Raw genomic sequence first — 17489 nt, 5'->3', positions numbered from 1 at the left:
TCATCAGTTCATGAGCATGCCAATGTGTTCTGTAGGGACTGTTCATGTCTTCCTTGATGGGAAGCATGTGTTGAGCTGTTGCTTCCTTAGTCATTTTATTGTTAGGATCCAAGAGTGCAGGGGCAGGGACATAGCTTTCCACAGCTAATACCTAGGTAATGAAGTAAGCAGACAGATCACACACCTTCCCTGTGCTTGCTTTTGAGGGTGGTGGTATGTGGTGAAGTACATGTGTGGACTCAACTCTATCACTGTGTAAATACCTAGTATTTAGGAACTGGGATGTTGGAAGCTCCCATGGTGCCAGAAGCTGCTTCTATCAGTATTGTGCTTCAAGTGTGGAGTCTTGAATGACCAAGAGCATTCCACCAATTATCTGCAGTTCTAGGTGCAGGATAGAGTGAGCCTGAGTCATTTAGATACATGTAGCCCAAGCTCCTGTGCAAACCAGCTCCAGCTAGAGCTGGCTCACAAATGAGATCTGTGTGTCTTCATGGGTAGGGTTTTTACACAAGACTTAATCTTATAACTGCTCTTCTGTCCTGACTGGGATTTCCCATGTTCCAGGCTGTAGCTGTTGTGTCTTGTCCTGCCCTTGTGTATCTGAGGAGCCTGGCTGTATCCCCTCCCACGAAGGAGGTAACTGTAGGTGGCAGCAAGCCACAGCTTCATTATGGGTGGACAAACTCAGTCTTCACTATCCATCCTTGTTGCCCTCCACTTGACTTGCTTCACTGTGTCACTGCTTTTCTTGTATTGGGAATATGAAATTGGATATGGGATTCCATCCCTGCTGACAGTTGTGAGAGGTATGAGCAGAGGGTCAGAACTGATGTGCTGGAGTCTGCTACTGCAGCTTAGCCTTTGCTGCAAGGGTTCAACTTCTTCAGTGCTGTTCCCCAAACTAGTGTTGCTTCAGAGGCACATAACTTAGTAAACTGCCCTCAACGCTAAGGGCTGTGCTGGCAAAGTTAATGTACCTCCCCCCCATCTCTGGTGTGAGAAAAGGAGTGACCACAGCTGCATCACTAGAGGGTGATGGTGCAAGAAAGCAGCTAAGGTCTGCCTGCACTGAATGTCCTCAGAGCAGAAACAGGATGTCATTTTACTGCAGCCAGAATTGGCTGATGACTGAGTTTTTTGGCTTAGCTCAGGCAATTTGATATTGCTGTCCTAGGATGCCCTTTCCGAGTACTTACAGGGCAGTTAAGGACAGCTGTCTTCCTGCTTATGGAATAAACTAATCTCTTCATGTAGCAGCAAAGGCTGAAACAGCAAGTCAGATTGCAGTTGATTCCTGTTTCAACAGGAATCAGTAACAAACTGTAAGGGAGATAGTACATTCCTCTTGAGAGCCAAGAACCAATGCTCAGAACATGGCAGCACTGGTCTCCTGGCATTCTTCTGGCAGGGGACTTAACCTTTACAGTATCATGGTAATCAACAATCTAGAGACTTGGGAGTTGATTGAACCTTAATATTACAACTGACTTTGTTAATACCAAAGCACCAGACCAAAAGCTAAAGTAGGGGCTTTATTTTCCATACTAGATTATGAAAAAACTGCAGTTGTTTCACAGCACCTTGTTAGAGCTGTGGTTTTAAGGGCTTTTTGCATTCACTGATTGCAAAAAAACTTCAATTCTGAAGAGCAGTGATACTGACTTTAACATCTTCTTGCACCTCAGCAAGACAAGCTTGTTAATAATTGTTGCATAAACAACTGTCAGGCACTCAGTTAATCAAATTAGACTTTATTCCCATGAAATCCTGTACCAACATCATGAAGTTGTTAGCTGAACAACTGATACCCATGTACAGCTGAAGTAGCTGTGACCAAAAAAATTACTGCACATCACCTTCAAAAGAGCAACTCTCAAACTGCATGTTTATTTCAGCCACTGGCTTCCTGCTGTAGGGTCAGTTCTAAATATCCTGCTTCATTTGAAGCTTCAACTTTTGTATTTAAAAACTGCAACCATGAGCTTTAAAAAATGAAAGCAAAGATAAATCTAAGAAATAGATTGAAGTATTCCACTGATGTGGAGTCAGTCCTTGCCTTTTCATAACTATCAGAAGCACATACAAATACACCATTTCTCTTGGCTAGACAACTTTGAAAAGGGACAGTCTAGCAACTCTTAAAGCCTCACCCTCCTACCTGAATTATTTGGACATTTGGTATAAATTCCTTTTGAAGTACTGATGATGCACAGTATCACTGCCCCCTGTGCACCAGTCAAGCAAAAGCAAGGTAAACTGGTGCAGTAGATACTGAAGATTCTTCACCATGCCCTGCTTTAAAACTGCCTCTGGTCATGGGTGTATGAAAGGGAGATGAGCAGTTCCTGCTGCACATGAAGGCTGGAGAGGAAAGAGGAGTTTGTGGAACTGCAGCACGCACCTTCCAGCAAGGAGGCTGTAACACTGTAGGGGAGTAGCCGGTGTTTAAGTGCACCCAGGCTCCACTGCAAGAGGCAGCAGGTACTGAGATACTTTCATCTGTACCTAAAGCTTTTTCCTGTTTCTAGGATCTGAAAGGAAAACTGTAACATGCAGAACCAAGCTGTTCCAGCTGTGGCTGTTGCCAGTCACTGACAAACTGTGGTTGCTGTGACAAGCTGGTAATCACTACACAGCACTGATGGTTGTGGTGGGTCAAATGGCTCTCTGCCCTCCATGGGGGTGGACCGATGCTTAAAGCCTACAACCATCCCTCTGTACACCTCCAGGCCTCCATCCTGAATTGCACTGCTGAGACCTGCACTGCCTTTGCAGTAGCTGCTTCTTACAAGGCAAAGCATGCCTGTATGAAGAACATCCTCTTAAAGAATTAAAGTGGTATCTTGAAATAGGTGTTGCTACATCGTTTTGGGTAACGCTAATTACGTATTTCACCAAGTAGCATGACCAAGCAGGCATGCCTCCAGGCCTGAAGGTGATACAAGCTAGCCAGTGATACTAGCTTCTTCCACTCTGCTGAACAGACACAGCAAGTGGCAGGACTCCAGGCCAAGGAAGTGCATGTTACACCACATAGAAGATAGCATCAGTTGTTTTTAAGAACTCAGTTCTGGCTTCCTGCTCCTCTTTAGCATCCTGTCTTTCAAGCACATGGAATCACTCCTGTCAAGATGACCCAAACAGGAGCCTGCACAGTTACAATTCTGTGCTCAGAGCCAGCAGCTGTTTCCAGCAGTCTCCCTTACATTAAGTGCTCAATTCAGAGGTACTTAGCATACTCCAGCACTTCTTGAAAGGATTTAGAAAATAATGACATGCTGCAGGGACTCCTTAAAAACCAAGCAACTACATGCTTTTATCTCAAATGCAGGCATATCTTAAGTCAGACAAGTACAAGGAAGGGAGCTAACACTTCCTACTTCTGTAAGCCCATTTGCTGGGGCAGAGTACACAGGCAGACACCAACTGCTGTGACCTTGGAAAGTCGAAGGGAAGAAGTGCAGGAGTCAAGCTGAGGGATCTGCATAAGTAAGCCGTACTCACTGAGATTAGATATGACTGGTGTTTGAGTCAGATGCTAGCAACAACGAGAGAGTTCACCACCACAGCACAGATTTGGAAACAGTGCTTTTGCCTTGAACAAGTCACAGGTCACTGCTGCATGTTACAGTAAACCCAACAGGAGGTCAACATAAGTCTTTTTTTAGCACCACTGCAGGTCAGGAAAATACATTTATGACATGTAATGTACCTAGTGCAGAATCTGCAAGACAGAGATAGTTCCGCTGGTCCTGTTCAACCAGCATATACATCTCTATAGAATTGCCTGAATTTAAAAGATTACAAATCTTAAACTGCAGTTGAGTTCCTAAAATTAGGTCTCTGATTTACCCTGCTCAGACCATGATGTGATCTACAGGTTTTTAATCCTTTCCTTAATGATCCTTAAACAGCTTTTCATTCTCCACCTGCTGGAAGGTATCAGTAAGAATCTACTTGTTTCATCATAAGTTTCCGGCTGTACTCATAGGCAAGGAACAGTGCCCCATTGGCCAGGAATGCACGGATCATAGTTGGCTTTAGTCCGGAATACAAGGCAAGTACACCTGGAAATGAAATCAGAGCCAGTTTGTTAGCAATTTATTTAATTGCCTATCTGCATTAACCGCTGCTTGTACCTTCAAAGGATACTGAAGTAATGCTTCTGCCTAGAGGAGCACACAGAGTGCTGAACTCACTTGTGTAGCTGCTAACTGCAGCATTACTGGAAATTGATACACCCAGAGTATCTAGAGTTGTAACACTAGTTTAACCATTTAAGTGCGTGCTTATGTTCGAAGCTCATCTCAGATCTGACAGGGTCTTCAGAAGGCCACCCTGGTCACCTGAGGATATGGTTCACTGCAGCTGTACCACAGCAGGCAAGGGGTCAGAAAGAACAGCAGGACTATGTTAGAGCTGTGCCCCAGGTCAGACTCCTGCTCTGGTGAGGGTCTTCCCTAGCACTAGGGCCAGGATTCATATCTGCTGCTGTGTACATTCTTAAACCATTTTCTGATGTGCATGGCACAGGCCTTTTCCAGAGATGAGGCACTGAGTTGATGCCCCAAGTTGCCAGGCTAGATAGGTCTGATTTATCAAACAGCCCTCAGTCAGCCATATACTAACTTCTAGAGGTGAAAAAAAAAACTTTGTACTGAATTTGAACCAGTTCCTTCAGTTTTCATGGATAGGTTTGGTTATGGGGAATGGAGCTCATTCCTTTATCTGTTTTTAATGCCCACGGAGCTTTTGTTAGCTTTAAGTGAATTGTCTCTGCACCAAGAGGCATGGCAGACACAGTAGGTCTCAATTTCTAGATTCCAAGCTGTCCAGACTACGTAAGACATCAGTATTTCTGTTAGAAATATCTCTAACGCATTATCAGTGGGCTACATTTCTTAAGCAATTTTTGGTAATGGAGGGTATAGATTTCAATGTGCAGCCCTAGAGATGCAGTTGATAAGCTGCATACTCACCTTCAGTTCTCACAACAGTTACAAATGTTCCCATAAAGCCTGTCTGTTTTCCAGCCATTGAAAGAACCTGAATTCTAGATTTGACACAGTCCACAGGATACACAGCAATCCACAGACAGCTGCCTCCAAAACCTCCGCTTAGTAGCAAAGGAATGGGACCTAAAGTTAAGAAATAAGCTTTATACACACCACAGAAATATTTACCAACATAAATATCACATTATTTCATCTACAGAAATCAAATAAAACCTGCTTATCAAAGGAACCTTCTCAGAGGAACTTGCTTATGACAAAAGTTTCTGCTCCCCTACAAGCCTTGAAGTTAATTCAAAGCCACTGGTAAGCTGCAAGTTTAACCAGAAGCTCAAAGGTTGTAAGAAGTGCTTCTTAGATTATTGGCCATGCTAAACAAGCATAACTTGGAATTCTCTTCTGACTATTAACTAAATTAACTCTACTCCTTTCACACTTGTAATCACTTTCAAAGATTAACTGATGTTACTCTAAACTATTTCAACACAGTGTCACTAATCACTTATACAGAGATTTTCTGGTACAGTGAAGTTACTTTGTGATCAATCGTTTTTCATGATCCGACCCTCGTTTTGTATATCAGACCAGACAGTTATACACGTTTTGCAACAAGAGAATGTGTGCAGCTGAAATCTTAACTCCCATCAAGACAAAGTACAACTGTTCAGTCTTTCGGCAGGAGACAAGGCACCTTTATTCTGGCCTCCCATTTGTTCATGTCTAATTTTCAATGTTCTCTCACTAGCATCATTATTACATCTAATGGTCAGCATACATTTCAGCATACACTTGAACAGACTGCTCAAGAGGATGCAGTTGAAGACTTCAGAAGTCTCTCTAAACAGCTGCTGAAATGAAATAATTCAGAGTTGTGTTACACCAGGGTCAGATATTTAGGTAGTTGTTTAGTATTATCGTTAGCTTACTATATTTTTTCTCCATTTATGATACATCCTGCTCCACTGCAAAGTGGTTACTTCAAGAACTCATTACTATATATACATACAGAATGCAGACCTCTGTATTTTGGAGGTCCAGTTTCTTTCATTTTACATGTATTTTATAGCTGCTGTGCCTCATTAGTATATTTTCAGGGAATATATGCCCCCCTCTCCTTTATGTCCCCCATGACAGCATGCTAAAATCCACATGGAAAGAGAGGCACCATACCTAATTCATCTTTTGATCTCCCAGAGGCAAAGAATGTCCGGCTCAGTTCATACCCTCCAAAGAAGAAGAAATAGCCTGGGACTTCCCGCAGCAAAGTGCTTGACAGGCCACGGTAAAATCCAAGGGGACCATCCTTTTGAATAACACCCTTCACTACTGACCAAACTGTACTGATAGAGAGGTTGATCCAGTTAGTGATGTTTAATAGGCAGCTAATGAGAAGGTTACAGAACAACTGGCAACTGCAGAGACAGTTAAGGGTTAGACCCATTGCATAGACAACAGAATTCAAGTAAGACTTAGAACAAGATCCTGCTGGGAGCCCTTCACTGGCATCCAGCTTTACTAGTACCTGAAAAATCCCCAGGCTGCGACCCTCCCAGCCATAGCTCTTGTCTGGTTAACAGTGCACTTGCAAATGCGACCCTGAGCCAATGCACAATTAAAAATAAGAAATAAACATAAAAGGGTTTCAGAGATACTGTATACTTACTTACACTTGTAAGCAGTATACTTACTTGTGTCCCTGGATTATCTTTCCCGACAACTGCATTTCATGCATGGCCTGCAGCCGGCACTTCACCAGCTCTGTGGGACAGAGGACAAGGGTGGCAAAGGCAGAGGCGAAGGAGCCTGCAGCAGCATTCTGCAGATCACTGCAAGAGAGAAACTGCTGAAGTTATTTGGGCACTGACCTGGAGTGCAGTGGAGCCACTCCACCAGCGATCAGCTCCCTGAACCTTTAGTCAAACTATCAAGACAAACTGATCCACAGTCTTAGGGGAAAGCATCTCCAGGGAAAAGATCAGTTACTTGAACTAAACAGATAAAAACCTAACTCATTCCATCTTCATACACAGCTCAGATATATACACTTGAAGATATGCTGCAAGCTTTACCTTTTTTGCTATACTTCAGTGACTGCTGCACAATAAACACTATCAAATCTTCCCCTTCTTGGCTTTTAGAAAGATTTCCATAGACTTGTTTTATTGGACAACTTCTTGGTACTCAAAAAGATCAAGAACAATAATGACCTCATATAGAGGTCAGTGTTTTTAAAGTCACCTTGCTAGTATTAATACATGTTTTCAGTGGAAGATGCTAGAAATCTGTAAGCAAGGCATAAGGGACCATTATAATATTTCTATGGATGTGCTGTCAAGAACAAAACCACGTCAATTGGAGGCAGCACAAACCACACCACTGAAGAAGACAGCACTGTAACCTACACTGACTCACAGTATTCCAAAACTGGGGCTTACCTGGTGGTGATTTTACCCAAATCTTCAAGTCTGGGCTGCTAAACTGCCAGGACTCAAAGGCTGGTACTCCAGGATCATACTGCTTTATGATACACTCTAAACAGGCTCCTACAGACACTGGTGTGTTAGACAAGAGCTGAACAATTGCACAGAACAAGCGGAGCTTCTCCTTTCCTGGGGAGTCAGCTGAGCCTGACCTCACTGGGACACAGAAATTCCTTCCATACAAAGGAGATGTTTTCCCCGTGTCCAGCAGTTTCATACATCTATAGTATAGAGATTAAAGCTACAGCTTTTCACCTTACAGAAGCATCACAGAACTAAAGCTGTGACATGAAGCAAAGCTTGTGACATATTCAGATATGGCAGTGACAAGAACCATCAAAGTGGGAGGAATCGGTAATTACCTGCAGAGCAGCAACTGAATAATATGCAGTAAATAAGTGGCAACACTGATTGCACAACCCTCTTGCAGCACACAAAGCTTGGCAGAACAGGGATCTCAAATGCAACCCACTAAAGCTCAAGACAGAGCAAGGCAGAGTTAAAAATATGGTATGTGGCTGAGCCCTGCAGTCATTAAGTTATGAGCTAGAGCACACACTGAAAAAGGAAAAGAAAATAAGGAATAGGTGCTTTTAACTACGCACTGAAGGGTGCACAGGGTCCTTCGTCCTTCAGGAAAGAAAAAAAATCAGATGCTATTAGATGAAAGGAATTCTGGCACATGTATTACATAGAGGACTAGATTTAGCCATGATTCAGATCTCTACTTTTGCCTGTTGATGTTCTACATACAAAAATTCAACTAGATCCACTGTTTAGGCTTTCGTCTTTAATAGAGCGAACCTCATTGCAGAAATGATAAACCTTGAATCCTGTTCAAGTTCCCTCTCAACTCAAAATGCCTAATTCAGTATTTTTTCTGGATGGGAGAGTTTTGATCACACATCACAGAAGCATGAATCCTCTGCTCTTACACTGCTGCTGCTTCTACAAAAGGCATTCATCTTGGTGGACTTCTTTTTCCTCCAAAGAAAATTACATGCTGAAGATGACTAGTCACGTACTGAGAAAGTCAAACTGAGGTGAACAAGGATAATAGTTCTCCCAGTTCAGACTCTGGCACAGAATGAGATCAGCCTGGTTGGACTAAATGGGTATTTAAAGACAAATGGGTTTTAGCACTTCTCTTTCCATTTGGTTATCTCAGTTTAGACTTTAGCAGGGAATTAAACATTTGGCTGGACTAAACGGATGTTAAAGGTAAAAGGAATTTAGCATTTTTCTCTCCATTTGTTTTCTCTGGCTCATCAGTGGCATTTATTCCCCTAACTGGAAAAAGTGTTGCTTTGTAACTGTCCTCATAACTGTTTGCAAGGCTTCACACACTGACTGGGGTACCCCTAAACACAGGCAGGCCAGGCAAGCTCATTTCCAAGCTGTATAAAGGCATGACTGAAAAGTAACTTCAAGCAAAACCAAACTATTATAGCTGGGTTGGAGACATCTCAAACATTATTTAAAAAAAAAAAAAAAAAATAAAAAAGAAAAAAAGGAAAAGTGACAAGGAATTGCTTACATATGGGTAAAAAATGGTCAGGTTCACTTCTGTGACCTGATGCATTTTCTTATTAAGGCTAAGATAGTATGACAGTTTTTAAACAGCAGAGGCAATGAAGTTAATTATAGTTCTCTACTTGTCATGTCTGGAGGTTAGCCACCTCATCAGGGTTTCTTTCCACCCTTACAGCACACTACAAAGGCTTTCTGACTCTCCCACAATGAGTGGGAATGTCCTGGACAGACCACATGTGCTCAGGGCACCACTGTAGACCATGTCAATACAATTCTCCCACACATGCACCTACAAGACGTCCCTGCAATGATCCAGATGAAGAGATCAAGGAAACAGCACAAAGGGAGAAATCTTTCAAGTAAGCTTAAACCCTTTAAGTGTTTTGTCCTGGCACAGCCATGATGTCACACTATTTGCTCTTCAATTGATGCATTCAACAGCCATCCTGGATCTGAAAAGTACCACTACCTGACCAAGGAAAGAAGGGTCAGATGTCAGAAGCACTTGCTATTGCTACATACTCAAATTACCTTCCCATTCTGCATCCTACTCCAAAGACATGGAGTAGTGCACCTATGTATACTGTTTGAAAGCTTCCTGCACTACCTCCCTTACATACATCATAAACGTGCTGTCTCAGTCACATCAAGGACCTCTGCAAGCCTGTGGTCTACCTCCCAGCAGGATCACAAAACATGGTTAAGAAGCAAAGCATGCTGTTGGTAGGCCTCCTCATTTTAGTGGGTAAGAAAAGATAAGGGGTCTGTAAGCTGACCTGAGAAAGTGGAAACAGTTCTGTTTCAGCTGAGAGATCTCAATTACCAGAAAATAGTGAAAGAGAATGCAAGTAGAAAGCAATTAATATAATTTGTTTATTCATCACTTCATATTCCCTCATAGTTGGCCTGAGTCTTAAGATACAGCATATCTTAACACGTGAGAGAAGAACACCTCACTTAATGCCACTTTTAGATACTTGTCTTGCACTTAGATAGCTGCCCATGTCATGGCAGAGATCTCAAATGCAGAATTCTGTCCTCCTCAGCTACCTCTACTTGGAGACGTGTGATGGAGGCAGAACACAGCTATTAATAAAAAGCTAAGTGTGGTTAACCTTGCATCACTTTCTGAATGGAGTTAGGACAGTATGAGAAGTCTTCCATACACTGTGGAACTGCACAAGGACGGAGAAGGTGCATATACTTTCAGTGCTGCACAGAAGACATACCTTGAGAGATGGTAAGGTACACAGGCTGCTGGACAGTACAACAGTAAGGTACGCAGACTGCTGGACCACAGACAGCACTAGAATGGTGCAGCTGGAGAAAAGCCATCCTAGCTAGAAAGAGATCAGGACTGTTATGCCAGTGCATACATCCATGAAGTGCTCACACCCTGAATACCCTGCACAGCTCTGGTCTTATAAGCTAGAAGCCCAGACATAGTACAATTACAAGAGTTTCAGAGAAAGACAGCAAAGACAGCTAAAGGAACATTTCTCTTATGAGTAAAGATTGTAGGAACTGGGCCTGTTTAATTTAGAGAAGAGCAGACTGAGAGGGGATCTCATTAGTGCATATAAATATCTCAAAGGCGGGTGCCAGGAGGATGGCGCCAGACTCCTTCCAGTGGTGCCCAGTGACAGGACAAGGAGCAATGGCCATAAACTAGAACACAAGAAGTTTCACCTCGACATGAGGAAGAACTTCTTTACGTCGAGGGTGGCAGAGCACTGGAACAGGCTGCCCAGGGGCGTTGTGGAGTCTCCGTCTCTGGAGACATTCAAAACCCACCTGGACATGTTCCTGTGTAACCTGCTCTAGGTGGCCCTGCCTTGGCAGAGTGGTTGGACCCAGTGATCTCCAGAGCTCCCTTCCAACCCTACTGATTCTGTGATTCTGTAAACAGCTTCAGAGTGCTCACTGGCTCAGAGGGCTGGGTTCCTTCCATCCAGGAAAATACTCAGGTGGGGAGGAGGGACACAGAGCAATGGACAGAGGTCTGCAAGATCCCAGGCAGCATGCAGACAGTGGCTGTGTATCAACAGTTACAAAATTAATGACTATCACCTGCACAACTCCCTGCCAAAGCGTACTGCAGATGCAAGGAACTTATAAGAGTTCTAGAGGAGACTGGACAAGTGCTCTTGTCGAGTTACTGATGGGATCATACCAGGATCAATAAACCCTCTGAACTAAAAACACAGCCTGGCAGAGGACTCGAGTATTAAACACTCCCTTCTCTTCTTTCTCATTCTTTAGACAACCACTTATTGCCAGTGACACTGCAAAATTAGACATTTGGTCTTATCACCATTACATTCAAGCTTTTCAAACTTAAATAAAAGAAAGACAATATTAGAAAAGTGCTCTTTCCCCTTAGTATGCCTCCCTGTGAGAAGGGTCACTACTTCCCCTGCAAAATCAGAACAGCCTAGAGATCGAGGGAATACTAACTTTCAGGTGTGCAATGCTCAGTACCTTTGGTAAGCACATCCTGGGTCTTGAGTATTCCAGTTACGTTGTGATTATCTAAACCAGGCAGCTGCAGTGACAAGTAGATGGCTCTGTTGTAATTAAACACCGTATCCTAGCATGAAGCTTACTACAGCATGTACTGGCAGAGGAGGGCCTGCAACATCAGTTGCACCCTGACAAGACAGTATTTGCAAGTAGTAGTTACATGATTTTATTTATTTAAAAATATGAAGCAGATTTCTATTACTAACCTGAGCTTTGCTTTCCTGTCTACTCCAACAATTCTTCTCACAATCTGTTGGCAAAATCCATAGCACATGAACAGAACGGAGTTCTCCGCGATGTTGGCTACAAGAGCTGGTGTGGTTCCCTGGTAGAAGCCTCGAAAGCCCACTTGCTTATAGGTTTTCACAAAACAGTCCACAAGTCCTTTGTACATGTCCGGGAACGTCTGCATCTTCACCTTTGCGGTGTCAAAGGGCTGGCCAGTCACCACGCATGCTGTCCCACCTAAGCAAGCAGTGGAAGTTAAGAGGGTGGCTGAAGGTTATCACAACTGAAACACCTATGCATGAACACCACTGTTAGGAAAATCACGCAGAAAGCAAAGATGAGTTAATTCTCCACAGGAAAAGACAAATGCACTGATTTTAGCACAATGGCAGCAATTGTCATTGGTGAGCTTAGTTATCTGAAGAAGAAAAATCAGGCATAAGGGCAGTAACAGCTTGATTCTCATTAAACATTTCTTCACCTTACAGGCAACTAAATCAATTTGATCACTTACATAAACGGGTCTGAATTAGAGGTATTGTACTGCAATCAAGTCACTTGTGTTAACAAGTTAAAGCTGCATTTTTCTTTGCTCATTACTGCAGTGGCTCAGAAGCCATCTGATTTTATGTTCTAATGATATGAAAAAAATGAAAGATTTGTAATCAAGTGAGGCAAAGATTCCTCCAGGACAAGAGAACACTGCTAAGAGTGCCAAAACTGATGATACACTACAAATTGATAACCAAAGGCTCAAGCCCTTTACTTCAAAACTCCAGATTATTTTTATGTATATTTATTCACACATAGTGGAATGAAGTGTCCAATATAAGCTGGAAAACGCCAAAAGGGCAAAGTTTCTTATCACGTTATCTTTTCCAAACTCAAAAGCAAGGTCAACACCCCGAAAACTTGAGATATTTCAATCAATTTCATCGATCACCACTTTGCCAACAGTGCAAATCTGTTCTTCCACAGATCCAGCTCAATTCAGTAGTCTGCAGAAAGAGCTAACATTACACTTTTTCAGTAAGAAATACCAGTGTATGCTGACTGCAATCTATTAGAAGCCAACACCTAGCAGAAAGCATATAATAGGTGTACCTTACATAGGCTTTATAGTTTCACTTTTTTAGCAAGAGAAAAGAACCATCCTAGATCAGAATTACCAAAACAAGAAAGAACCGTGCTAAGCTAGCAGCTGATCTTTAATGAAAGCACAGTTGACATGCTTATACCTTAAAGAGGGTAAGTGAACAAGATTCTTTTTCACCTATGAAATGGAAATAATTATCTGAAAATGCAGATACTGTAAAGAAATTGAAATAGGAACAAATGTGTGAATCCAATTAGTTATTTTCCTTCTAAGTGGGGAGAACAAGAGTAAGCAAGCGTTTGTTTCACCAGGGTTATTTTCAATCACTTTTACTCTTTGCAAACACACTTGTGTCACATTGTTCTTGCTCAAGATCTAACTGCCATTAAACCTCATTCTCAACCAGATGGGTCATTAAAAGCTTTGAGAGCAAATCATGCAAAGAAATACAACGAGCTTCTTGCTCAGAGTAGCAGCTGGCTCAGACCAGTAACATTCATGGAAGCCTCAGATGAAAAGAAGAGCTGGAAAGGCTTAGCCAATGTTATTTGCAGGAAAGTCAGGTAGGTATTAATCTACAGGACAAATAATAGGTTCCTATGTAAAGGCAGACGTAAAGCTTCTACACGTAGTAAAATAATAGCTGTTGGAAAAAGCCCAAGAAATCCAGGCATGATCTTGGGAATGCAAAGCTTAAAAATTGGGAGTTGGCTGTGAAGAGCTGTTCCAGAAAGAGAAAGGGCTATCCTTATACTGTCACTGGAGATGGCACAAGTAAACTACAGCCGTGAGCTTTGTAAGCCCCAAGGTAAAGACCAAAAGTACCAGATAATGTCCAAAACATTAAAGGAAAAAAATAATTCTTCCAGCCAGCAGTAAGGAATCTAAAAAACCCAAACAACAAAAACAAATAAACCAGGACCAAAAAAAAAAAAAGCCAACCCTGCTTGAACATTGAGACAAATGTGGCCCTAATAGTAACATGGGAACAGCAGAGAAAGAGTCCCTCTTATTCAAAGAAGTGATCAGAGGTTGCTCAGATCCTAGGCAGAGGACTATGATCCACAGACAGCTAAGTGATTTATTTATTCTTGTTCAGAATTTACTTGCCCGTATATATCATTACTTATCAGCTAGTGGAGACTGTATTCAGACAGAAAGGTAAAACCAGGTCACGCGTTTGCTGGAGGAACTACCTGTTTGCCTAGTTAAATACACTCTCTAAAGGGTGAGGAGACACACATAACACAGGAACAAGCACTACCAATGAACATAAGCAATACGAAGCAGGTATGTGGAAATAATACAGAAAATAAATACTACAGGAACAGTAAAGCTCTATCTTTACTGCAGAGTAAAGAAGCAGCAAAGAACAAGAACAATGATTTAGGATTACTGAACTCATGCTGAAAAAGACCTGAATTCCTTCATCCTGTCTGAAGAAAGGAGAACTACACCACAGAAGAAACCAGCACATTTAGTTCTAAGATCCTCTACTGACAAACCCCAGATAAACCTCAAGGGCATGCCCTGTTAGCTTGAATGTGGGCACAGAACAGCATCATTAGACACATCTTCCTTTCCACTTTTTCTGTAGCTTTGAAGTGTCAAAGAGACCCATTTTCTCTGGTAGAGTTAAACAATTCATCCGTGAGCCACAGACATTATCGGTATGGTAACGTTAATGAGACAATGCAACTGCTTCCACATTTGTGACTTTCACAACTGGTCCAGCGAAACTTTATAGCACAGACTAGACCAAAGTGCAAGTTAGTTAAGTGAATTCATCATCATCAGTTCTACTACTGAGCTTCCCAGCTTTTAAAGATTCACACCAGGATGTTGTCTGAGCCAGTAACTCTTCAGACAGCCTCTTGCCTATTTCAGTTACAGAGGATTTCTGTGACAAAAGCAGCACCTCAATCACTCACACAGTTTGAGTTCATTCCAAAACTCTACTTGTGACTGATTCTTAAACTCATGTAAGCATAAGAACCAACACTGAAACTTAAACCTTCATCTGGACAATTTTTAGTCTGAAATAAGGGTTTCAATTTCACTGTGTAGCAGGGGTTTCACCAGGGAGCAGTGACGGTGACGCAGTTACAACACCAGCTGAGATCAACTGCTTCACCTTCATGTCCTTAAAATATGGGAAGTGAGGCTTTTTGTAGCATGGGGAAACTGCTTTTACAGTTGTCAAAGGCACTGGAACTGTCCCTCAGAAATCCTCTGCAATTAAGTTCTCTCCAGCATTACCTGCAGCTCCTGCTGTGAGGTCAATAGCAGCCTGAATAGCAGAGTTGATCCTCATGCTTCACACTTGTTTATCGGTTACTTTGGAGTAAAGTCTCCCGGTTCCTGGCAGATGTGGAGGTACTTGTCTCCTGAGGGAAAAGAAAGATGAAGCATACACAATTCATCATAATAACTGACAGACAGCAGCATCATCAAATGCTTTCACTTCCACTCTCCAACTTACCTTGTTCTATACCATTTAGAGGCAGAAAATGCTTGCCCTCAGGACTGAGACTTAGCGTATCTGTACTTTGACTGAGTACTCTTGCCACATTATGCAAGTCCTCTGGAGTATCAACCGCCTAGCTTCAAATTACTTGGGCTTTCCAGCTTCTAGTGTCCCTGGATCTCTCAAATAAAAGCAAAGAGTACCTTCAAGGAAGAGTGTTCAGCACTACCGTTCTATCTCTACAACTGCCTAAAAGGAGGATGGAGAGAGGAGGTTGCTGATCTTTTTCCCAAGTAAAATGTGATAGGACAAGAGGCAATGGTCTCAAGCTGCACCAAGGGATGTTTAGACTGGATATTAGGAAAAACTTACTCACAGAGAGGGTGATCAGGCATTGGAACAGGCTGCCTGGGGAAGTAGCAAAATCACCATCCCTGGAAGCGTTCAAAACTGTGTAGATGAAGCCCCCAGTGATATGGTTTAGTGGTGCACTTGGCAGTCCAGTGGTAATGGTTGGACCTGACGATCTTGAAGGTCTTTTCCAACCTAGTTGGTTCTATGATTTCTTATAGAAGCATAGTTTCCATTACGTGCATAAGACCAGCTGGTAAGAGTATTTCCCCACCCCATCTCAGCTCCCCTCCTATAAAGCAAAACAGAGAACTGCTCTCGTCATGGTGAACGGCAGCTAAGAAAACTATACATAGAGGCACATTAGGTATTTCTATATGGCTCTCAGAAGATACGAGTAGAAAGGGAATGAATATGAACACCTAGAATTGTTTCTGGCTGTCATGTTCCCAGTGCAAGTCTCCCACACAACAGTATATTATAAATAAGAATTACACCTCAATGTTCAGGAAGGCAGCTGGAAAGCTGAAATACAAAGGCAACGCTTTCAAATAAAGCATTCAAATTAATTCAATTCTCAAATTTGCAGCAAGGTGCTTTCACTGGGTGAGCCGCTAAAACGAACTTGCTTATCTGGAGTAAAATCACTGAGTCAATGAGCTCCCACTGTTCCAGAACCATGTTGCTGAGCAAGACACTTGGCAGGTGGTGCTGTCAAAAATGTTGCATGAGTCTTAACAAACACACAAATACACACATGAATCAGCCCCCCACAGACTTTTAAGCCTGGCTTCAAGCACAGTACATCAGTTAACAGGATGTTTTTCACTCTTCTACCTACTGTAATGCTTCTTTTGAAGCCTGTTGCCTGCCAAAATGTATTTTGGGGTAATATGAACAGGAAACATACAAACAACTTCCCATAGGCTAAATTAAAAGACTAAAAAACCCCAATAAAATCAGACTGTATGAACCACATCCTTTGTACAACTTCTACGTGACAGGCACAGATGCTTGCATGTAACTTCACATGTCTAGCCTAAGACACATTGCACGAATCTGAACATAATGCATTCAAAAAAATCAGATCACTATTCTTGTAATAAATGGCACTAATACATACTATTTCCAAATTATGGTTACAGATGTGAACCATTTCACTCCCGACAGTAAAGTATGCTAGGTGTTACTTCAAAACAGAGGCTCCAAGACCAAGTTACACTTCATTATCCTATACACCTCATTAGGGCTCACACAGCACTCCAGTTTTGCTTCTCATTTAGAGGAAGAAAAGAACAGATAGGTGTGGCAGCCTCTGAATGAGGGGAATTGCAAGAAAGCAACAACTGCCTCCATTCAGTAACCTGTGCACTGCTTGCATCGTGCTGAGTGCTTATCGACTTGTGCCAGTCCCCAAAGGGAGCGCATGCCCAGTGACCCACAGACAGCCACTGAAAGCTTGGCAGCAGAAGGAAAACCAGAGAGGGCTATAAAAACATGTGAAGCTTAAAAGCCAAGGAAGTTTAGTTTCTTGATCCATAAAAGCACATTGCTGCTTTCAGAAGGTTTATGACTTAGGCAAAGTTACACCAATATTATATATGTACATACCTTTTTTTACTTTTATTTTTTGGTCCTATTTATAGCCACACCAGCAGATAAAAAACTGCTTGTAGATAACAGCAAAGCAACAACTGCCCTGCTACTTCCAAAGCGAATCCAAGCCCCAAACCTGGAAACGCAACATCAGTAAATGGAACAGGTACCACCGAGCCCTCCGCCCGCAGCCCCAAACG

General features: G+C 42.4%; 1 protein-coding gene across 1 annotated transcript; it reads right to left on the bottom strand.

The window, feature by feature from the left end:
- Positions 1-3712: 3712 nt before the first annotated feature.
- Positions 3713-15246, bottom strand: LOC104400849 (mitochondrial ornithine transporter 1-like). The gene is made up of 6 exons (XM_010024328.1): positions 15135-15246; positions 11758-12016; positions 6704-6841; positions 6186-6355; positions 4983-5141; positions 3713-4070 (listed from the first exon to the last, which is right to left on the bottom strand). Exons 1-6 carry the CDS (start codon positions 15187-15189, stop codon positions 3946-3948), a joined length of 906 nt encoding a protein of 301 aa, XP_010022630.1. The 5' UTR covers positions 15190-15246; the 3' UTR covers positions 3713-3945.
- Between the last annotated feature and the right edge of the window lie 2243 nt (positions 15247-17489).

Source organism: Nestor notabilis, unplaced genomic scaffold, assembly GCF_000696875.1.
Source record: "Nestor notabilis isolate BGI_N333 unplaced genomic scaffold, ASM69687v1 scaffold2381, whole genome shotgun sequence".
NCBI classification, from domain to species: Eukaryota; Metazoa; Chordata; class Aves; order Psittaciformes; family Psittacidae; genus Nestor; species Nestor notabilis.
This window is presented reverse-complemented; position numbering and strand designations above follow the sequence as displayed.